The 24,821-nt window shown below is 37.9% G+C and overlaps 1 protein-coding gene across 4 annotated transcripts in view; it reads right to left on the bottom strand.

The window, feature by feature from the left end:
- The window catches only part of LOC124272894 (homeobox protein Meis1-like), a 109,787-nt gene that overhangs the window by 55,905 nt on the left and 29,061 nt on the right, over positions 1-24,821 (bottom strand). For all 4 annotated transcript variants that reach the window (XM_046708117.1, XM_046708118.1, XM_046708116.1 and 1 more), the window contains one exon: positions 11,760-11,892. In XM_046708117.1, the coding sequence (XP_046564073.1) occupies positions 11,760-11,892 (133 nt within the window). The remainder of the gene's footprint in view (positions 1-11,759; positions 11,893-24,821) is intronic.

Genomic DNA, 24,821 nt, shown 5'->3' with positions numbered 1-24,821 from the left:
TTCTGATCTCAAGTCCAAACTATGGAAAAATCATTGGTGAATGGCGCGAGCTAATTGCAAACAATATCTCCAGCTTTCTCCCCAAGTTTTGGGCAAACATAATTGGGAAGGCTTCCCCGATCCAATCTAATTAAAGTCCCAAACTTTCATTGATTTTCTTCATTTGGTCCAATCGAGGACTTGGGTTATCAATAGTCCTCCCAAGTCAAAAGTCAGCCAACGAGGTGAAGTAACTTCTAAACAAACTTAACGGCAACACTGCCTTAATTTTCAGTGCAAACATGGGATTTGCATCAGAAGATCTTCCTCTTATAGTTCCCACAGGCAAAAATGCTTCTGACCACTTTTAAGTCAGACAAAACCTCAAAAGCCTCAATGTCAAGAAATGGACTTTTCCTGTTCTCCCCCAATCGGGAGAACGTGCCCAACTCATCTCTAACCATTAAAAACTAATATCTTCAAAAAAAAAAATATTTCAGAAAACTGTGCCAACAACTGTCTTGAAGAATCGATTCTGTGTTAAAAGTTTTCACAGTTGTTTATTTCTGCAGTCTTAAATCCTAATTTTGGTAAAATACACTTCCAAGATGATCTTGAGCCTTTATTAAACAAAAGATCAAACATACCAGGATGCAGAACATGCTACACCTTCTATCATCAATACAAATGTTACAATAATCTTTAATATTTAATAATAAGTATTTTCAGGGAGGTTTATTAACTTATTCACAATATTACATCAGAATAATTATTAATGTCACATGTTAAAACCAATAGTACATAGTAATGCAGTTTTCGGAAAAAATTCTTTGCAATGCCAAAAAGGCAAAAAAATAATTTTATCAACCCAAGTATTTTTTCTGAAGACCCAGCAAAAAATTGTTTTGGGAGGCTGAGATTTAATCTAGAGGGGAATGGGGGAGTGGAAAGCGTGTGAAGTTTTGAGATATATTGGGAAGCCACATTACTTTTGGCAGGCCAACTTTCTGCTGCAAGCTGATAGAAGGAAATGGAGTCCCTGATAGTGAAATGAGATAGTTCTAGTTCCAGGAATGTTGCCCTCATTTCTGCCACTCAGAAGAAGCACAGCTCACTGTGCTATTTGGAGGATGTTGACATTCAATATTTGGGCCTTCACTACTACAATACTTCATAGGAATTTTACAGCTTTTTTACATCTAAACAAGTCTAAAATAACCCTTAAAACTTATTAGATATTTGAAAGATGTGCAGTCTGAACAAAACTGACACATGTACATTTCGACATGTATGTAATGTATTTCAGCATGTTCATTTCAATCATGTAAATTCATGTTCGTTTCATTACGCCTCAAGCTACAGAAAATATCCATTTGGGTATCTCCATACCGACATATTTCTTTGTTTTATTTCTCTCCTTGCTAAAAGAAAGTGAGGTTTCAAGAAGGCTGATGCTAAAGACCCCTGTGGTCTGTGTCAACAAGATCTCAGTTTAATATCAGACCCTCTCAGCATTGTCCACAGTCATGCTGTGCTGGTTTACTTATTTAACTAGTCAACTTATCAGCCCAGTAGGGAAGTACCCAGAGGCTCCATCCTCCATTTCCTCCTCCAGAGAATGCAACTCACAACTAGTTACAACTTAAAACATTCTTCCCTGCTACAAGCCTATAAATCTAATGTAATAAGACTTGCACATGTAACTGAAAATATTTTTAAAGAAATCGAAGCTGTTAACATATTTGAAATACATATCCATAAACGTAATGGCTTTCTTTTCTTTTTGTTGTGAGAAGTATACATTAATAGTTCATTTATCTCTTCTCTGTCCATACTTCAGTTTACGTCTATTGTCAGAATGACATTGTGTAAATACTGAAAGAGGTGGATGGTTTTTTTCATTTCAATAATTAGTTTGTGCTTCACAAATGCCTGTTAAACTTTCATCTTTGAATTAATGTATCATTATCAGTCCTAAAACTATGGCATAAAGTTGGAAGAATATCCTGAAAGAATCGGAGTGGCATGAAAATGTCTTCATTTCAGACAGTGCTGTATGCAATCCTACAAGCTACTGACGAATATTTTCCTTCTATCCAGACCAAGACTCTTTCAGAATATCCGAGTTAGTCATGACAAGCCTGGTAGGCAAATACCCAACTCCACGTGTGTGTTGAGCGAGAAACTCCAACATACGTCTCTTTCATGATCTGGTGAAATTAATGCAACTAATTCCACAAGAAAAAGAAAGATAAATACTGCTATGCTTAATATCATAGTGTTTTCAGTATATCTTTGTTTCAGTCAATGTAATAAAGGTGCAAATTACACTGCTCTCATGGACGTTGCTGCGACAGGATCTGCTGCTGATGTAGTCGCCAATGACGATGGTGAACGTGAAACAAGTGTTTTACATGCGATCAGATTACAGGTCAAATTAAGGAAATGTTTTCCAAACAAATTGTGAAATTCTTTCATGTATTTATCTTGTGGAAACCTGTCAGTAAGCACTGCAATAACCCAGGTTTCACACTGTAGAGGTTAACATAGGACACGAGGCAACAAACCTGGCTATTGTTTCAGGTGCTGGGTGCTTCAACGATAATTCTCCTTTTCATTCTGTCGCCACCCTCGCTTGGCTCATGCTCTATCTCACACCATCGTAAAAATGTGTGGCATCAACAAGGGTAGGTTGCAAATAAGGAACTGTTTATCAGATAGTGAAATGCACAATAACAAACTCCAATGTGTATCAATGTTGCACTGACTGCTACAACAAATAACGGATTACTTTGATATCAATGCTTGCTGACAAAGTGTCGATTTCATCATGGAAAAATAAATATGTATAACCAACAAATTATCTATTCTAACCCACAGGAAAAATGTCAAAATATATTGCTCATAGATTCAGGAAACTGAAATAGAAAGGAGTTTGATTTCACATCCATTTTTCCTGGACACCTGAATTTTGTCTATTTCATGAACAATTCTGAAACGAGTTGTTCTCCTCGTCTTACCCAACTAATGACACTGTCAGATGCAGTGCAAGATTGAGCTATGTCAGTTCAGGAATCAATGTTAGTTAAAACGGATGTCAGTTTAACAATTTCTGTGTTTCTAACCAATGAAAACTCGATGGGTGTCGAGTATTTACAATGTACGTTACTGAAATGTACACCTTGCCTTTAGGCAGAATTCCGGTTACAGAAAACAAACAGGTCCCAGTTTTTCTAACGGAACAGAAGCTACTGGCAATTAAAGATTAAAGGTATTGCCATATTTTCTATCCAAATATTCATATGTATATGTTACAGCCAAATGAAAACAGAACTACTTTCTCCTGCTAAGAAAACAATGTCATTCAAATGTGTTCAATTCAGAAGGCTGTTTGTTTGGCTTGTCAGTCAAAGTGTCAATCACAGCATAAAACCATGAGGGGTTATCAAATCTTCAACATGAAATTGACAATGAGGGGTAAAACTGCACTTTTTATGCAAACAAAAAACACTGTAGAAGATCATTTACATCTATTTGAAGAAGGAAAACATTTGACTCAGACCCTGCTTGTAGCTGGTATCTTAAAGGCACTTTTTACAAAAATATTTAAGTTTCTGAACAATTATAGATTTGAAATATAGCATTATTCTACCATGTCATACACAGGAATGAATACATATTCCAAATTCAAATCAAAATCAAAAATAATTTCTAACAATTACTCAGAAAGAACATAAAGTTGGTTCAAACTGTAAGTGGTAATATTTCAAAATCATTGGGTAAAACTGCCATCAACCAAGTTTTCTCGACCCCAGGTCAAAGTTGAAATCCACACTGATAAGACATGCCTGGTTTGTTGGGGGTGGAGCCAGCTCATGTGAAATACAACCCACTCATTGGCAACTGAGACACCCTGCCTCCCCCTGCTCCTAATCCCCTCCCTCCCTTCCCAGGGCCCCCCACCCCAACACACTTTGTCTCCCTGGGACACCTAATCCCTGGTATCATCACTGTAACATTGTCTCAGAAACCAGGAGGGAGGCGGATTAGAATCCCCATTTGAAGCCTGACCTTGTGAAATAAAGGGCTTTGACTAAGTGGGTGGAGACATTTTAATTCCTGAATTGAAAGGCAATTCATTAACAACATAGTGTTAAGGACAATGGGATTTTTTTTTCAAAATGAATTCTGACCTATCATTTCTATTACTACTATTTTCAATCTTTCCTGTTTTTGACAGTTCCAATTAATTTTTTGAAAATTGTTTTGGCACATTTAAGATAATGATTTTATAAATCAATCTTTCAGCCCTTTTTTCTTACAAGTTGAGAAATTTCCTGGGGTCTAGAACTTTGTAATTTATTTGCCAGAGGCATATTATTGTATAGTCAAGCATGATTATCACCAAGGATTCAAACTGACATTAAATATCATCCCAGGGTAATAAATTCTTCATATGGCCTCATTAGCAGTGCCCAAATTCCCTTCTCAGTCCTCTCAAAGCCAATTAAAATAGTTTCACCATGCCACTCCTGCAATTCAGTCTCAGAAAAATTCCTGGTGTTGGTCAGCTAAATGACCCTTCAAAACTGACCAAGCTTGTCCCTGACAACAGGCCACAGCTGGACCTTGCTATCTCAAAGAATGCTTAAACTCAAAACAATGTCATTAATTTGAAAGTGATACCCCCTTCTCTCTCTCTCCCCCATCCACTATCTGACACAGTCCAACTGGCCATCAGCAGTAGCCAAATGCTTGACCCTCTTGCATGTATATTTCCTTTATTCACTTCCTCAATCGTTGGCCACTTCCGTTAATTTTGCCCTGCGGCCACCTAATGTCCAGTCAAGCCCAGGCCACGGCAGGCCCTAAGCTAACAGCTTGGTAATGTGTACGATTCCTCTTCACATATCATAAATAATCTTAATTAATTGTGATGATGGTCAGTAGTGATGTTTATTTCATCTAATACAAAATGCATATCGGTTTGAAGTGTTGATAAACTCCACTTCCTCTACACTCATCCCCTCTCCATCTTCCCAGGTCAAACAGCGCCAATATATAGCTATCAATTTTGTTGTGTTTATTTCACTGCCCTAAAAGAAATTGTTGGATTGGAAATAATTCTCCGTTCATCTTTGTTGTCTTATTACTTTTGTTGTTTTTACATGTACATAAATATATATGTATCGTATCCCATTGTAAAAGCATGTGCCACTTTAATAAACATTTTCTCTCTATATGCTCTCTGCCTCATACCATTCATTCACCTGATGAAGGAGTAAGGATATACTCCGAAACATTGTGTTCCTGATGAAGGAGTAAGGATATACTCCAAAACGTTGTGTTCCTGATGAAGGAGTAAGGATATACTCCGAAACGTTGTTCCTGATGAAGGAGTAAGGATATACTCCGAAACGTTGTTCCTGATGAAGGAGTAAGGATATACTCCGAAACATTGTGTTCCTGATGAAGGAGTAAGGATATACTCCAAAACGTTGTGTTCCTGATGAAGGAGTAAGGATATACTCTGAAACGTTGTTCCTGATGAAGGATGAAGGAGTAAGGATATACTCAAACATTGCTGTGTTCCTGATGAAGGAGTAAGGATATACTCCTGAAAGAAATATACTCCAAAACGTTGTGTGATGAAGGAGTAAGGATATACTCGAAACATTGTGTTCCTGATGAAGGAGTGTTATGCTCCAAAGCGTGTGTTCCTGCTGAAGGAGTAAGGATATACTCGAAGCGTTGTTCCTGAAATGTTGTGTTGTGTACTGATGAAGGAGTAAGGATATACTCTGAAATGTTGTGTTCCTGATGAAGGAGTAAGGATATACTCCGAAACGTTGTGTTCCTCATAATAAACAAGTTGACATCCATAAAAACTCTCTTCCTTATGTTGGATTCTTATTTCAGTACATTCACCTTAATATTCTTCTCCAGTTTGCATCACTATCTTCCTCATTTGTAGCCATGTTACTCTTTCCTAGATCCCCACCCCTCAATAACTACCCCCCACACCCTGACCTAGTTTCCCCCACCCTCTGCAGATCTCCCATTAAAGAAATCGACTGCTACATTACCTGTAATGAAATCTACCTGGATAAACAGTCCATTATCCTCATAATATAATATCCAATCAATGTTCATTAGCATTGCGACAAGCGGGCCCAGGTGTGGGTTGAGGGACACTGAGACTGGTTTGATGGAATATCACTTTGGTCTGTGGCCCCTGGGACCTGGACTTGCCCCACCACTGTTGTATGTAGATGAATGCACGATTTAATTACCGATTCCTCGGGATACGCTGGAAATTGTTTTTAACTTGGCTGTGCCAGATGAAATTTGAGCCACCCACATCTGTGGATTGGAAATAATTCTCCGTTCCCTCCCATCTCCCTGTAGAGTATGCCAAGGAATAGAATATTAAGAATATTTGAGGAGAGGTAGAGGCTTTGGCCGGCCATGTGTTCTGACGAGCATACATCAAAGTACACAGTGATCACTAACTCACTTTGAACCTTCCTTCTACCTGGCACCTGGGTCGACCGAAATCATACCAAGGTGAAAACACTAATTGTCCAAGCTTCACCCTGGCACAAGTATCTATGAATAGCAGAAAGAATATGTTTGTAAACATGGAGGAATTGCTTCTTTTTTGCCTCTGCCAACCCGGATTCGTTTCTTTAGATGTATGACTGTCGGGGCAGAGGCTAAGGAATTATACCATTATTTTCACATTAGGCTTGCTGATAGAATTTGGGGAGCTGAGGGGGGCCTGCTTTTCATTCATTTTTATCAAAATACTCTCAGAAGAGAACTTGGCTGAATATGAAGCGGATAGAAAATCCCGGAAAAAACTAGGTATGGAATTGTGCAAACTGTCCTCCCTATCCTAACTAGGCGGAACAGTCTATTTGATTTTTATGGGACATTTATCCCTCGTAATAATTTCATCTTTTACCTATCCCGACTGGGCATCAAATCGCATGGTCTTAGGCCTCATTGACCAGTCAAGGACCATTAGGTCCATTGTCCGGTACAAATGACAGCCCAACCCTTCCTACATTAATTCCTTTTAGGCAATGTTACTTGTGTTATAGGATCGTGGTTTCCTTAGCTTAAACTCTACAGCCCTATTCAGAGAGTTGACTAAACGTTTTGTTGCGATTTGTGTGGACATTGAATAGTAGGCAGTCTTTTTTCACTGTACAGCTTCGCAGCTGCTAAACCCGGTGAATGGAGTATTATAAGAGCCGTGAAATGAAATCAAATGCCAGTGCACTGTGTCTCTCAATAGCCGTGTTTCCTAACAGTGGGTGACAATGCCTACCGTTCTGGCGTACCAACAGCGATCACAAGTGACTACCTGGTCAAACTCTCCGTGCTCCCCAAACCCACGTTGATAAAACCATAATGCACTATGATAAAGACTGGGGCGGTTGGAACGGGACTTTCAAAAGCTCCATACCTAACAATCGATAACAGCTACCTCTCAACTATAGGGTGATCTTAGAATCTAACCCAGGGTGCCCTATGTAGGAATTAATATCTTGCTGATCGGTCGTTCCTTTCAGGACTATGGTGAAGGAAATCTACTCAAGCTGCCTGCATTGCGCTCTATCTACACAAACTAGGGGGCTCAAGGCTTTTCTCATGTTGCTGGGATCAGTTCATTCTCTCTCTCTCTCCATACCTTGCAGCCTTATCAATCTCTACACCAAACTATTATTCTCTTGGGTTTGTTTTGGAAGCTGTTTGGCCTGCCCAATTGTTCCCTGGCACAGCTGTTTAGCATTTCCTTGCCTTGAGTGTATCCATCCCAAGTGGCTCAGGAATGGCGTATCAAATCTGACCCCAAGGAAGATGTTTTTAAGGGGTTTCGAGTGTTTTCAGAAATTTTTCGGCAATCTCCGACCAGTATTAACCGCCTATCACTGACAATGATCAAGCTTTCTTTCTACAGGGCTGAGGAACATTTGAACATGGCAGGAAATACATTTAGAAAATGAGTTTATGAGATGCTCCTTGCAGACCAGGTGAGGCCACATGATTGTACAGGGGGGAGAGGGCACTGATGGGGAGGGGAGGCGCTAAGGGGGAAGGGTGGCTGGTTGAGAGGGGAAGGGACTTAGATTTCATTCCCACACGTTTTCGATTTGTGGCAATCCAAAACACATCAAGAACGGGAAAGGTTAATGTTCGTGTTGTTAAGAATGCAAACATGTGAAGCAGGAATAAAAACAATTCTCAACGGCCCAAAGCAGATATCTCCAAGTAGGCAAATTATTAAATTTATTTTTTTTATCCAACATAAATAATCAGAAGTAAATATTATTGATTTTACCCCCAGCACTGAGAAATAAAATCTCAACTCTAGCCAATGTATACAGTTGGTCACGAAAACAAAAATTCAGAAATATTTTTGAAATTTAATAAATAATTGATTTCTCATCTTCTAAACATAAAACCACGCTGTGCGATTCTTAAGTCAACGTGTGACACGTCTTGACTGTGTCTGTATGGTCGCAGATAGGTCGTTGTAAAGACAAGAGATTAATGGTTGGGACATTTATGTCCCAATGTCATAAATAGGACAGTAAAAAGATCATCGGAAGCCTCGAATCAATAGCCAGAAACTGCCACCCTTTTGAACTGGTCGTTTTCAGACGACATACAAAAACCGTGTTCTTCTCCAACTTTATGAGAAGACACTTTATTAAATCTGCCTAATTTGTTATTCCACTGACAGTTGCAATTGTGTTGGCAACTCCCAAGAAAGCATAAAATCTGACCGTAAACTGAATGAAATTTCAAGTTGGTGACAGGAAGACTAGGTGACGAGCTAACGTTTATTTCATCCAAATTATGATGACAACTCTTTCTTCACCAATTTCTGGCCAGTAGTTATTAAGTTGTCCTAAATCAGAAATATGTACAGAATATCTCAAAATTATTAAATTTGGGTTACCCTTTTTGACATGTTTGCTGATTTGGAAGTAACTCTTTGCAATTATAAAGAGACTAAACTCATATCGAAACTGATAAAATAGCAATGGTGGTTCATTTGAAAAATTGGAATTAAAAATTGTCTGGGAAGAATGTCTTTCTCATAAAACTTTTGCAGCAATTGACTGTAAAAATATTGATTTAAAATCATGTGTTGCAAGCTTTCCCATATAATCTAACTGCTTTTTAATGAATGCTATGAAAAATACAAACTTAATATCATCGCCATAGCCAAACAAGGACATAAAAATGTCAATCCTTTTTTTAAGAGCAACATTATGATTGCATGTCCAGTTTATACTCATAAAATATCATCTTTGTGCTCCAGAAACTACTTTTTCCCCTGATGTAACAAATGTATATTATTCTCTCTACAAAGTCACAATAAGGATTGAACATATGAACAGTAATCAGAACTAAGCTTGTAATGTCAAGTTGAAATCGTGAAATTAGAATTTAAAAAATCAGACTGAAAAGAAAATTATGAATTTTACTTGCATTAAGTATCTATTCAGATATCAATCCAAATTTAAAAGATCTGTATAGTTCATAAAAGCAATCAGAAATAGCATCACATGAAATAGGAGATAGGCAGATATCTTCTGCAACTGTAATGGACAATATCGCTTAGAAAGTGTGTATTTCCATGTATGACAAGTATTAGCTTACTGACACACGTAAATGATATTTCCTTATTCCTGGCGTCCTATTGATTTGATGGATAGAGATACACAACAATGGTCATTTGACACACACATTCATTGTCTATGTCATGCACATTTCAACATGAAATTAAAATCCTTCAACATTATTAGAGTAATGATAGCCAGCTTTGCCACAACTGTTCGGAGGGTAGAAATAAACCATAGTCAATGAACCCTAACTTTGTACCTAACAAATTTCAACATTTGCTGATTTTCACTAAACCGGAAGGTGAGTTATTTCTACTGTTAGCTTGTAGGTAGAAATCAACAAACATTAGAATGTTGATACTGTTAATCAAATATGAAATCAGCATGCTTAGTGGTGAAATGGGATTTGGCCACAAGTTTTTCTCATAATTTGATGACATATGTCTTGGTCGTCCAGAGTAGGGGAAACAGATCATGCCCTTTCTGTAGTAAATATTTTATTTTTGCAGCTTTTTCATTACTGGATGTTGAATTTGTTTGGCCATATACCAGTCTGTTAGTGCTTATACAGCCCCTTCCGACTTCTCAAAACAATCCCTTCTTGCAAGGATAACAAGTTTTCCATCAGCACTGTAGTCAGGCATGAAGAGAAAGGCCAACAGAGTCAAAGACTTGTGCACATGACTAAACCTCGGACCTAAAGAGAAAAACGCAATATTGGATTTCTTTTCTGATATATCCAGTGCCTGTTCGAATGGCTGCTTTGGGGGGAAAGTGGGAGGGGGAGGGACTCAGGGGGGTGAGAAACCTCCTTTCGTTTTATTTTCTGGATCAGTTCCCTTGAAAATCACCTCTCTCCAAACTTGTGTCTGTTTAGGCCCCAGATTATAAGGAAAAGTACATAGGACGAGGGTTGAAACAAACGAGCATCACTTTCGTTCCACATCTACGGCATGATTGAAATCCCAGATACATAGTTAGACTGATTTAGTACAGAATACACTTCCTAGATATGGCTGACATCAACCATTTTAACAGTAAGACATTGCAGTTTCATTGAAACTAAACAATAAACTTGTCTCCTTTTTCCCATGAGGAGGGGAAGAAGTTGTGTTCCTGTTGCGATCTAATTGGGGTGCTTATCTGTGTGTCTTCTTTTTCATTCCTCCTTGTTATATACACACGTACATATCGTTCTGCCCGAAATAGACAAGCTGGCCAACATTCTGCCACACTGGCAGGGCTCACTTTGCCATGTTTTCTTATCCATTAGTTGGAAAAACTGCACGTTTCCTTGCTAAAAACCTGATCAATTCCGAAACTCAAAACCTGTCAAATTATGACGACTGACATCTTGGCAATCAATTACCTCCATGTTTTTTTCTAAATTTCATCATGAATTTTTACCCCCTTACCCCCGAAAGCAAATTTTGGACTAGTATCATCAAAGATTAGAGATATGAGATGGGACGGTTCTGTCCTGGTGTTGATGTTTAAGACACAACTGCCAAAGACTTTACGTAAGTTATCTAAAACTATGCTTCTATAAACTTCAAATAAAAGCCTCTAAATTTTTAACCCTGTTTTCCAAGACATTATTCTTTGAAATTTGATTTCATGGCCACCGAAGGGGGAAATGGAGGTCAGAGGGTTAACAAGCACCATGGCCAGATGTAATGTTTCAAAAGAATGTAGTGCATCATTTTTCAATAGAGTGAGTGAACCCGCTCTTCCTCGGCTAACTTGACGAGATCTTGAGTCGCACAGAAAAGAACTTGCAACTCCTTTTAGTTCTAAACTTTGAAAATTTCAACAGAATTGAGCTTTTAACTTGAATTGATATTCACATTTCTCATTTTGAATATAAAAGTCTGGATTTGTAATGGGCTCAAAGTTCTCCTGATTTTCTCTCATTACTACAGATATTTATTTGTCAGAGAATAAATTTAAAATTCAAACAAAATAATCAAAGAGAAGCCTGAAGTTTGAAAATGATATTTTTTCTAAATTTTCATTTTGTTTTTAGGTGCATGAAATTTGGGTGCATATGAAGTTTCTGTGCGACTGACATTATAAATGTCAATTTCATGAATAGATTTTTAAAAAATAGTATAAATGAAATAAATGTGTTTTTACCTGACTCGCTGTTGTTTTCTGCATTGTGTGAGGAATTAGTATTTGGCTGACTAGATGGCACTGGTGTATCCCCAGACCGGGAGGACTGTGTATCATCGGCCTGGCTGTAATTCAAACTTTGTGATGGCGGCCTCTGCAAAAACAAACATCAACACCATGTACATATAAACTTTTAAACACATTTCCCTGGAAATAGAAACATTTTGAAATCCAATTAAACACTTTTTTTCATAAATTTCATTTCATATGACCACCCTAGTAGAAACTCAGCAAATTTACTGCATCAAAACATTATTTTTTTTCAATTTAATGAGGAAAGGTTGTGTCAATGTTGTTAATTTTGTGCGATACATTTCCCTTTTGATTGACAGGGGGATTTATTTGCATGTTTCAGGTGATATTCCTCAACTGGGGTCAACGAGGCAGGGTAACAAGGAGGGTTTACTGCGGCCTGTATACAAAGTCAACCCTTAGTCTCAGGATACCATATACATAATGAGTTTTGCCCGTACACACACAATGTTTGCTAGTTGGAGCTAGGACGCTGGGAACAAAATACTCCACAGAAAGGAACTGCATTTACCATAGAGGCTCATGGAGTAGGCTTTCTCTAGTTTTTCTTACATTCGACCACTCCTGCCAAATCTATTCTAGCGATAATCTCATATTGAGGCCCTTGAAAGGAGGTTTTAGACACTTTTACTAACACTTGCGCTCATGGTCTTGAGCTAACTAGGTTTCTATTCATGTCTGAATGTCTGTGGGTTACCGACACTGTATAAGGCAGGCAAGATGATATTTTTATTCATACAAATATGAAATGGATGAATTTGCTTTCTGAAGCTCTCAAACTTGGGAGAAGAAAAAGGGTGTTTACCCGCCCTTGACTGGTGAATGTGGTGGGACCTGGTAGTATCGTGTGTGAGTCTTTAACACTGTTGAAATCTCATTTGTGACGAGACCTCAATAGCAAGTCTGTTAAAGTTTGCAAAGCGCAAGAATGTCCCACGACGACTTCCTTGACACACAGGGTTAGAAGGAACTTTATCTGTCTACGATAAAGCTGTGCATTGTTGACAATTGTGAATAGCCCTACCTATCCCATACAATCCTGGAGTGTCCACGGCTCTCTGTAATTATCGAATACTTCCACTATATAAAAGACTGAAATCAACGCTGGCGATCTGAATGGTCTTAAAGTCGCCGTGGCTCAGATAGCCTGATAGTATTCACAGTGCTAAATGCAGAAAAATTTGCATGGTGCTGTTGGCACATTGACTTTGTCAATCTCACACGGGGTAATTTCTGATGGTCAGATTTACTCCTGCTACAAGATGAGCTGAATGATTGTTCAGCAGATAGTTTTTTCAAGTTTATGTGATTCAGAGACACCTACCATTGATAATAAATGTTCAAGCTAGCAGTATACATGTTGAGACGATGTGGAGGGGGTTACGTGTCCCTCCAGCAAGTGCCACCATGGGTGGGTGTTAACTTATGACACAATGTCTGTCCCAATAACCAAAAGCAAACCCAGCTGAGTTGGTTTTATTCAAGTGTGTACTGATGAAAGAGAAAAGGAATAAATTTTAAACAAATAATTATGAATACGTTAAATATATAAGTCACAGGTGAATAGATGTACCCACAATCCTGTCACAAAAAAACCATTTTAAAAATATTTAAAAAGTTAAAAGTCAAACTTTCACTTGCAACATTTATACACTTAAACATAAACTGAAATATAAATTATGAAAGTTACAACTCGACAGCGAAATAGACAAGCAGGTGTATATTACAGTGTTTATTTCGGTCAATTTCAGAACAAGAAGCAGTTGTCTGTGATAGCAGCTCCTTATATAGCAGGCCAGTGTCATCTGATCATGAGTACATGGCCCCAAGGTTCATGCACGACTAACGCCTGTTCATGAATTGCGTGGTCGCGACGACTCACCCGACACCACTACCGACAGGTAGGGACAACTCTGGGTGACGGACACAGACTGCCACCTATAGCGACGGTAGATATGATGTATCATACCTAAGGTTCGATAGCGCCACAGTGCAGGCACATTAGGCCAGAAGCTTATCAATGCTGAATCGCTTCTCCAGATATATACTATCAGCTGAACAGATACATTTCACCAAGATTAACATCTTAAAATCACCTGTTCTGCTAATGACAATTAAGTGAAGAGCTATTTTCTCTAAGTGGATCAGTCATGTGGACTTGTGTGGAGATTAATGTGATGTTAAATCATTCAGTGAGATAACATAAACAAAAATACCAGTTGAAGTATTTCACTTCCATCAGATTCTACCTGACATTATAGTATTACACTACAAATATGTACTTAAAATAACAAGTGATTGAAATTTATATTTTAATTGCTGATCCATAGTACTTTAAAAATCAAGAGTAGATAATTCATATGAAACTTAAAACATTTCCAGAGCTGTGTAAAATGAGCATAATGTTGGATATGAACATTAATGAATGTCTTAACGAAACCCTTGTTCAAATGAGTTACTTGATTACCACATAAAAAGTTAGATAAGGGATATATTTTTTTCTGCTTTCTGATGGCAAGTTTTTCCGTGCTACGTGTAAGGTTAGAGGTCATGTGAGGTACATGAACAGTAATTTGTATTTCCCGTGACTCATTTTGATAAGGTGTGTCGTTCTTAGCCAGCCCCTCACAGGTTTCCTGCATGTCAGTGACGAATAGAAACAGTTTGAAATGAAGTATACCTACAATATATTTTATTGAAAAAACCCAAAAACATACATGAATTGTAATAAATATGCTTTGTAAATATTAATAGTTTATACAGAAATCAGTTTTTTCGATCATGTTTTCTACTCAATCAAGTGACAGCATTATCAGATACCTGATCAATCACAACTTGGGACTTGTAAGTATGTACTAATTGTCGTCAGTGCATTAATGGAGGAATTTGGAACATTTAGATCTTTTTAAAATTCCATGCCAGTATAAATGTGATCAAGTCACCAGTTATACTGTGTTATTTACAACCAAAATATTGTAGGATAAAGTGTCTGCAAAATGTCCTTTTATATTTATTACCAGAAGTAACTCTATCAGCCCTAGACTTCATGTGTCAGCCAGGAAAATATCCATACAATGAAACAGACATCTGCAGCCTACAACCTTATCGATATCTATCTGTCACTATAGAATCAACCAGTTTATCCAGAATTTGCCACACATGGCCACTTATTCATGTGTAATTGTATTTTAAATGCCGCTGGGTGCAAAAATCATTAGCCTTCTGTATATCACAATATCCTAATTTTCCACGCCAGCACAAATATAACAAAATGTGTTTTGTTATTCCGGCGATCTTTGTCAATAAATTGGGAAATGTACGTTATTGTCAGTCCGCCATCTGTCAAGCGAAAGCGACAGTGATCGATTGCAGTTTAACTGTCATGGCTTTGTGAATGAATTCAAAATACTTGAGCTCCTGTAAGTAAGAAATTGATCTCGTGGCACTGGGGTTTTGATTTGTTTACATTTTCTATTATCTGAGGTTCTTTTTAGCGGAGGTGAAATGAACACAAGGGCCAGTTGTTAGGTGCAAGGTTCGAGTAGGGGGAGCTCATAGGTCTATCAGGTACATCATGGTATAGAATTGAAAATCAAACAAATAAGCAACATGGCACAAGCAAAAACAAACAGATATTTGCTGGAGTTAGAGGGATTGGCATAGGTTTGATTTCATGTTCTGTCTAGAATGACATGGTAGATATCAGCACGTCCAAATTCCCCCCATGACATACATGACAATAGTGCCTGTGAAGCATTTAATAGCTATAACAGCTTTACAATGTCCCCATGCTAAAATGTCAGAGTGCCTTGTTTGAAAATAAATCAATTTTTTTAAAATATGAAAATACAAACAAAATATTAAACTATGTGTTGACGGTACCAAAAGTTGGATTTTGCCAAAATTATTGTCAAAAGTTGTTATGAAGTATCATTTAAATGTATTTTTTTCCTGGTAGTATGTCAATGTACATACATGTGTGATAATAACAAGTATCACCTTATCATGATTATAATAAATTTACCTACTTCTAAACTAAATTGACACTTTTATTTGTGAGACAAGCCCTAGAGCTTATGGTAATGGTGAAGTAAACCCACTGGAGATTCTGTCATTATCCACTCCCACCTGTCCTAATCTCAACAGTGACCAGGGTCAAACACTGACTGACCCACTCACTGACCAACGCTCTTCATGACATATTACACCCTAGTAAACACTCCTAACCACTCCACCTCAACAGATAAACATTGCAGATCCGGGCCATGCACACACTTTCAACATGGAGTAGGGTGGTTGATTTTCAAACAATAAAATTGAAAACAATCCAACCAAATATCAGAGTCAGAGAATTACTTAGAAAATAGGGACATAAAAATATTTATATACAATTGTTCCTTTCTTTCCTAAAGAAATTATTTTTACATTCAATTTGAATGGAATACTTTTTGTATTATGAACTAATCCAGTTATCTAAATATGTTTATAAGTATATCATTTCCTTATCCTTGAGCTAAAATCTAATGATGCATTTCTGAAGCCATTTATTAACAAAAACTTGATAGGAGTGGCCTTGGGATATCTAAAAAATCTCTGATCAAGGGAGGAATCAGTTAAACAAAGCCTTACTAAGTACTTAATAGAGGCAGGTGACAGGCAGACATTCACAGATAATGAATGATCCCTCAGGTAAAGATGGATGTATGATAAGCTACAATCAAAGGTTGAAACTGCCTACCTGCTGTAATTGTATATCAATTAACAGGTGTGGGATCGGTTTGATCAACCATCACATACTACAGAAATTAACAAGCACACATTAACAACTGTTTCCAATTGAGCTGAAAGCCATAACAAATTCAATACAAAATGTAACATAAAATTGTTTGATGAATTGACAGTAATTGAAATATATTTGACACACTAACATCAAATGCTCTTTGGTAAAAAGGGAAAAGAGAGAAAAATATGTTTTTAGTCAAACATTAGGAAATAAATCTCTCCAAAAGACAGAAAAGAAATGGACCTGATTTTTTAAAAATATTTCAAGAGAAGCTTGAGGGTATTTGGGTGAATGAAATGTACAAAAGGTCATGTGAAAATCGAGTTATAAGTTGCTATTTATCAAATCATTGCTGGCTTTCTTATGATTCATATCTGTAGAAAGATATTAGAGGATCTTAAGCTTGAAATATACGTTTGTCAACATGCAATCTCACCGGGTCAAACCTCCGATGCACACACACCAAAGCCCACACATCCCCTTAAACCCGGGTTTAGCCCTGGTCTGTAATGTACACAGAGATGCAAGTTCATAAGCTAAGCACTGATGACAGGTTTTAAACTTTATTGTGCCATATTTCCATTGAGACATTATCTCATAGTTTTGTTGCTATTTTGTGCTTTTGTACAGTCTTGGTACCAGTCCATATGTAGCTAAATGTATGGGTAAATTCCTTGAGTGCCCGGTAAAGTCTAACTGGATACCTGAAGCAATATCTCCCTCTTGTGAGGGTCAGGGATATTTCAGCAGGTGAGTGCTGCTGATATGTGTGATAACAGGCGTCATCTGGGTCAGCGCTGTGACATTTTCCCTAGCTTGTGGATAGCAAATATGGGACAGGAAAACGACATTTGTTCGATTAAGATTTGTTAATCAATAAATTATCTGGAAATAACATATTTGCCTTAGCAACTGTCAAATAAACGGTTCGTATCTGTGAAATAAATTACCCACAAATGAACTTAACTTCCACGTATTTGAAAAGGAAAAAATTTCACAGTACATTTGGTTGTCTAAGCTTAGTTAACTTTGTGAAGAAATAGTCATTGTACTAAGATTAGCAAAATATGTCCCTGTATATTTCTCTGCAAACGAAAAAGAATCTTACCTCTTGCATTTCTGGAGAGAATTCTGGAGTACCAGTGACAAGTGAGAAGTATAAAGCTGGGCAATGTGAATGAAGGAGAAGTAAATGTAACGACTATAGCAATCTATGACCAGATTGTCTGTAGCCCTGAGGAAGAGATCACTTACAGGATTTTCCAAGCAGTCTAAGCCATTTGACAGTTCTCTCTACTTAGTCCCAAGATGAAATTTGTCAAAGTTAATATATGGGAGGGGTAGCTACCATCAGTAGTCCTGAGGCGAAAACACTTGTGAAGAGGATTTATACAGTGAGCCTCGTGCATATGACAACCACATATGCAGGCTACCTTGAGGCTAGAAAAATTGAAATCCCTGGCGTATTCCTTCAATACAGAAAGAGAGAGGCCAGCTTTGCCTCTTTACTGGGTCTGTCAAATCTATCCCATTATTTGCCCGTGTTTCTGCATGAGGCTGGGTTTGTGTCAAGAATGGGTAATGATAAATCATGTATATTTCCACTGGTTCAAGGTTTGTATATATAACATTAAGCCTAGTGCGACCAGTAAACGTCGTGATTAATAGGCGCTTTCTCATCCTTCCACTGGTCCCCCATTATTCTCTGTGGGCCGTGTTTACGACAGCCCCGCGGGATTACCTGCTGTAATGCACCTATCAATTCGCTGTATTAATTTGTGATAAAGCCTGGCTTCTTAATACACATAGATAAATATCCGTGTGCTCCAAAAAATGAAAAGCTACACGTTAAATGCCTGGATGAACAACCCATTGGAAGAATTCACAATACGAATATAATTGATTGTGTAAAGTTTGCCTTTTAACTACGACTAAATTGGTACGCAAGTGTATAAACTCGATCCTAGCATGTGATTTATGGCGTGCAAATTGTCATTGAAGCTCTATCCCAGCCATGTGGATGCATACCTCTCTATTGAAAAAACATCAAACGGAAAGTCTTTACCAGACATTAGCTAGCAGTTACAAGACACAAGTTGGACTGTTTAATTCAGCACACCTACCCAAGTGAGAGTTTAGTGTTATATAATTCACTGAATGTATGGACGTGCAAGTTTTATGCTCGTTATTCAAGTAAACTATCAATGCACAATAATTATTATATGACCCAATGAATTCACCAATATGGCTAATATGGTTCGTTGCTCCCCTTTTCATTTCATTTCATAGCTCTAGTGACAGCTTTTCACATGATAAGGTTCAAAATTCAAGAGCCATTATAAGCAAAACAACCATTGCCACCACCTCCTTTCATACTTTGTCATTTATTTGCAAAAAAATGTCATACAACCCAGTGTTGAAAAAACTTTCTTGACAAGCATTCTTTGTGTGCCACCATCCCTAGTTTGTGGTTAAAAGTATATATGCCAAAAAAACAACGTGTAAAATATGGACAATATTGAAAATTAAGTCGATTTTATTTCTATTTTGATAATGTTTCCTTCTTTCAGATAAGGCAAGGTAAGGTTTCCTACTTGACAGCATTACAATAGAGACTTAGACCCTCTGCTGAGAAAAATCAAAATGCTGCTAAAAAATATTGCAATTCAAATATTGAATTGGTATAAAAAGGTGCACATTAAATTCTGGAAAAGTGAAACTATGCGTCTCCCCCACGTGTTCAGAATTTCTAACAAGGAAACACGCTCCCTGCAATTCACAAGTATATTGAAAGAATCGGCCGAAACAGAGAGAAAAATCCATAGTCTCTGGAGTAGAAGGTCTGAAGCTACGTTTTATTATGGAAATTCATGTAAAGGAGAATCTTATGGTCTTTATTGATTATCAATAACACATACAATCTATAAGACTAATATTTGACTCCCCAAGCAGGCTGATGCAATGCTGTCCAAATGGGTGATAGTTGTTTTCACTCTCAATAAATTAAGTTAGATTTTTTTCCTGGGAAGAGTGAGCTTGTACGATCAGATTTTTTTCAGTCACTTTTATCTATTGATTACACAGGCATCTAGAGAATACCGTTTGAGATCTGCGATAGAATTTTTCCACTCAACTGAGCAAAAACACAAAGGCCTGTTTCGGCTTGCCAGGTCTTTTGTGATCCCTTGCAAATGGGCACCTGTCAGAAATGACATTTATGGCCTCAAACTAGTATTGATATAACATTTGGCAAATTTTCATGTCTTTGTTATACGCAATTTTCTATTGGTGTATAATGACCATAGTACAGACACTGGCTGAAATTTAGATCCGCAACACATTTTTCCACTTGAAACTATGCAAAGAGAGGTATCGCTGTTAGCGTATTGAATGTACGCACAAGTCATCGACTGATTGCTGCAATTAAAACGCTGCCGAGTTTTTGCTGATGGCCAGATAACCTGCCCTTGGCGCAGGTAATCTGACGTGGAAGTAGACGCCGACTGGTCAATATCAAATGCAACATGTGCTCAAGTCATAAAACCCAGGTCTATAATGTGGTTGTGATTTGATAGAATGTCAAAAACATTGTCTGCAAACTACTGGATTATTATGAGAGATAACCTGGTGCTTTATTTGGTGTCTTGCCGATTTGACGACACTGGAAGGATGATAAAATTGCAATAGACGTGATCATAAAATTGACAGGCTCTGCCATGTTTGTACAGGTATAGCTGTCGGGAATGAATTGTACAAGCCACTACCCAGGTGGCCCTTGCAGCACTTTAACTGCACTTCACAAAAACCATGTAATCTGCATACGTAAATTTCATGTAAATTTCACCAACAAAACAAAAGGTTAGCAAACCAGGAAATGCAGTTGATGTTTTATCTATTTTCGCTGTCAGACTTAATTCCAAGCTTACAGTGCCGGTGGGATTCCGATTATATTCTCTTTTATAGATCCATAGTTTCACCGATGCATGAAATGTTCCACAGAATGGATTTCCCAACATGCCTTATATCGTCGAATGTGAGTTTTATTTCTCGTTGAATGAACTTGAGAAGTACACTTTCTGTGCAGAGGCTAGACTAGAAACAAGCTGCAGTTTATCAATGGGTCTCATTGATTTTGTTCATTTATGTTGAGAGTTGAGGAAAATTTTACTAGCAGGCTTTAGAAAACAATGCAACATGTTGGTGCGCAGGGAGGAGGGAATCAATGGACGGATGAATGCAGCATGTATGAATGAACGGCAAATCGCCTGCCATTGGTGATCTATTGCATGTCTATAACTAGCCAGTGAAATAGACAACAGGGAAGAGATAACCTGTGCTCTGATGTGATTTATGGCAGAGTAATCCTCTAGTACTCGATTATGAGACAGGCAAGTAGAAACAAAGACAGCAATCAATAAACATAGGGTTCAAGTGTAGCCCCATTGTCTTTGGCCAGTAGCAGGATGTACATACTCTGCACCTGAATGCAGCCATCTCAGACACACACATTACATCATAGGAAACTCATTAATTTTCTACACAGATTCCTAAACAGTTTCCATGTTTGCCTCGCTAATGATGCATTGTCATGACGCAACGCAACACAATGGCTGCCCTCTAAATCAGTGACGTAATGCTATTTAGTTCATCAATTAAAATAAATAATGTCTTTCTCCATTCCTAAGGCCACCTGTTCCAGATCAAAAGAATAACTAAGGATGCCATCACAGCTTAAGAATGTCCTGTTGAAGTGCATTCCATGTCCATTTCACTATATCCGAAATATACGTGTTTGTAGATTTCATGATCACTTCAATTAATGAAATGTGCAAGTGAAGGTTTCAGGGTATCTTCTAATGGTTCCTTGTCAGGAGGCCATTTCAAGGACACACATCAAGATAATTATCAAACAGCATCTCTAAGGAAAAAAGAAAAAAAATACCTCAATCCCTATAAACCTTATAATGTTTTAAGAAAAGCCATTAATCCTGTCTTGTTTTTCCCATGAGATTAGCAGATAAATTTCATGTTTGGTACCACGACATATTAATTAACCCAACTAATTTCATTATGTAGAAGGAAAAAAAGCGCATCAGATGGTATTTGTGTCTTTCCTCCTCTGTTCCCCGTATGCTCTTGTAGTGCAACTCACGCCAAATGAGAAACACAGCATTTTTCGTATTCCGGAGTTACGCTGCTGCGTATTGCATTCAGGTGTCTTAGAGCCAACTTGGGATTTCCCCCAGCATTTGTGTTGCAAAAATCAATCAATCTCTGTTGAAAATACCTTTAATGAACTCACTGAGAGGAGAGGGGATTTATTCCACTGCCAGGTTTGTCGTAGCAGGGATTTTGGGCGGTAAGGAGCTTGCTTGGTACTACACAGCTTACTATCGCCGCTGACCACAGCTCAAAATGAGAATATGCAATTGGAGGAGAAGATTTTGGCAACTTTGGAGGTGTTTCAGCCTGTCACTTGTGCTTTGAAGAATTAAGCCGTCTTTGCAAAAAACCTGGCTTAAGTCGACACAAAAATACATGATCATTAGCAACCCCATATTAGAAGCTTTCTGATCAGGGGAAAAAAAAAAGGTTTCTATTTTTGTCATGGCCTCAGTATTCATAATTTTTCTCGTGACTTTTGCCAACATTTGATGCCAAACATTTCTTTAAGATATTGCACAAGAAAAATAAGTGGAAGACATTCAGATGTTTACCAAGAAAACAAAGAATATCAGATACATTACTTTATACTTTCAAGGTGTGGTCAATTCAAAATTTTGCCAAACTCCTTTCCTTTAATACCAACACACAACAAATTAACTGGGAGATGGATGGACTGCGACCTCTTCTTCTGAAATCTCAAGCCATTATCAGACAGGCTAAGACTTGCCAGTGAATTAAAAAATGCCTAATAGCAAGATTTTAATTCTCGTCAGCTGTTTGTCAGCTGCTGAGGATATGACTGTGAGAGGGGGCTGGAAGAGGTCTGGGTAATTAAACAAGAACAATGGCTACTCCTCGCTACACTGAAGCATTACTTGGGGATCGGAACTTGGCCAGAATAAGGAAGTTGAATTCTTCGCCATGATGATTGTGTGAGACAGAATCTGTATACGTGTCATGGTGCCTAGTGGGAGATGTTAGCGCCAAGTGCTCTGTGCTTATCTACTGGCAGTCCAAGATGAGGCAAACTTCTTCTCCTGTAATGGTTCAACTGTAGCTTATGAAACACTGCAATGTAAATTTAGATATGGATTGCGTCTTATTGATTGTTTGTTTAAATACCTTGTTGTGTAGGTGATGCTGATTGCAGTATATTGTTCGCTTACAAAGTGTCATTCTTGACATGTGCTTGAGATTGTAATTAACAATGCTGAAGTGTATGTGGATCAGGCTATTACAGACTTGAACAGTTTGACGAATGTGGATCAGGCTATTACAGACTTGAACAGTTTGACGAAGTGGAGATATGAAGAATTATTGCTAAAAGCAATGCTGTGGCGTAAAAGCCATGAAGCTTAATGGGTCATCACATCTATACATTTCATCAGGTCATCTTGTGTAGGGGTCACAGATCTGTTTAACAGCCTTTATGAAAAGGTATTTTTTATTCCTATTTAATGACTCTTAGAGACCTATGTGATGAGTTTGCATGAATTAATAACTACAAAATAGCCCATGTGCACGTAGTTGATGAAAATGTGTCATAAATATTTGATGAAGTTGTTTCAAAAGATACTCAGACACATAACCGTTGCAATAAATCACTGATAAAATTCAAGAAAGAAATGGAAAATAATGCTCAAGAATGTTTTTCAAGGTAGGCAACATGGCTGTGGTTATCAAGCAAATACCATGACTTAATTGCTTCTGGTTGCTGCTAGAATCATCAGTTAGCTAATGGTGATACAGCACAAGTGATTGCCATTGGGGAAGGCATTTCACAAGCTGTGAAATGCACAACGAAATGAACATGATTTGAAATAGACAAATCTGGCACTGATTTGATGAGGGAATTGAAATTTTTTGAGGGCGCGAGGAGAGTGACCTTAAGAGGGATTTCTGCCTGCAAATAGTGTAGATCACAGCCGAATACTATCCACTTTGACGGGTAAATCAGAGAGCAAAGCAAAACGACCAGGACTAGTAATTCCCAGACAACTTATTGATAACTTACAGATATTGATCAATTGCCAGACGAAACTCATTTTTTATGGCGCATTCGGGAAAATTACAATCTTCAACAGAAGAAAAGAAGTGTGAGAAAGCCGGCGAAACAACACTACTCCACAGAGGGATGCTTTTGGACACAGCTTTGGTAATCTGGATGTATTCTCTACATTTGTGTACATGTCTGACACAACAAAATATGATCAGCGTTTTTCTGTAATGAACTGTCCTTGGTACAAAATGATTTTTTTCTGTGTTGCTATTCTTGGAGGTTCACGTCCAGTGCAAAACACAACCCAGTTGTGAAAATAAATATTTATTCAATCACGCAAATTTTCAAAGAATTATGCTTTCGATGATAATGTGAAACAGAATCGTTATAATGAATATTCAACAAAATCATCATCCAGCATGGGAATAAGTGAAATATCACAACTGAGAAAAAGCACTATCTGATACATGTGGAAGAGACAGTAACCCTTGAAGACTATTCAGATCTGACGGCGCAAATGCATGCAGTCTTATACCAGCTCCCAGCTGAAATTTCCCCCATCAGTCGAATTATGCTGCACATACATGCATGAGGACGTGAGAATATTCACACTGGGGTTTGGGGGAATTGCTGGGTTGCAGATGGGAGGAACAGAAAGGTGGTCTGTGGACAACGATTGAGTCCGTCAAGTGTAAAATGTGTTCTAACTGCCCGTGTTGTCCATTGTCGGGCACTATTGTTCCTCATCCACGAGCACGGCCGTTTTAATGGAACGCATAGGATCCCTGTCCTTTCGTGCATTGGGTACGAAGAACGTGAAGCTTATTCAGCCATGAATATTATAGGACATTAAGCTTTGCGCCAAGCTGGTCTGGTTGATCACTTGGCTGTTTTGCTTTGGTCCTTGATTCATTGTTGGGAATTGCTGGAAGTGCTGAGATAGAAAGAAACAAGAAAAGAGCAATATTCCTGCATTTGGCCAAAAATAAACAAAATTTACAAGTCTCTGGTTTTTTAAATTGACAGAACATTAAAGATCACA

The sequence above is a fragment of the Haliotis rubra genome, unplaced genomic scaffold, assembly GCF_003918875.1.
Source record: "Haliotis rubra isolate DU_JTF1 unplaced genomic scaffold, ASM391887v1 Scf174, whole genome shotgun sequence".
Taxonomy (NCBI): Eukaryota; Metazoa; Mollusca; class Gastropoda; order Lepetellida; family Haliotidae; genus Haliotis; species Haliotis rubra.
This window is presented reverse-complemented; position numbering and strand designations above follow the sequence as displayed.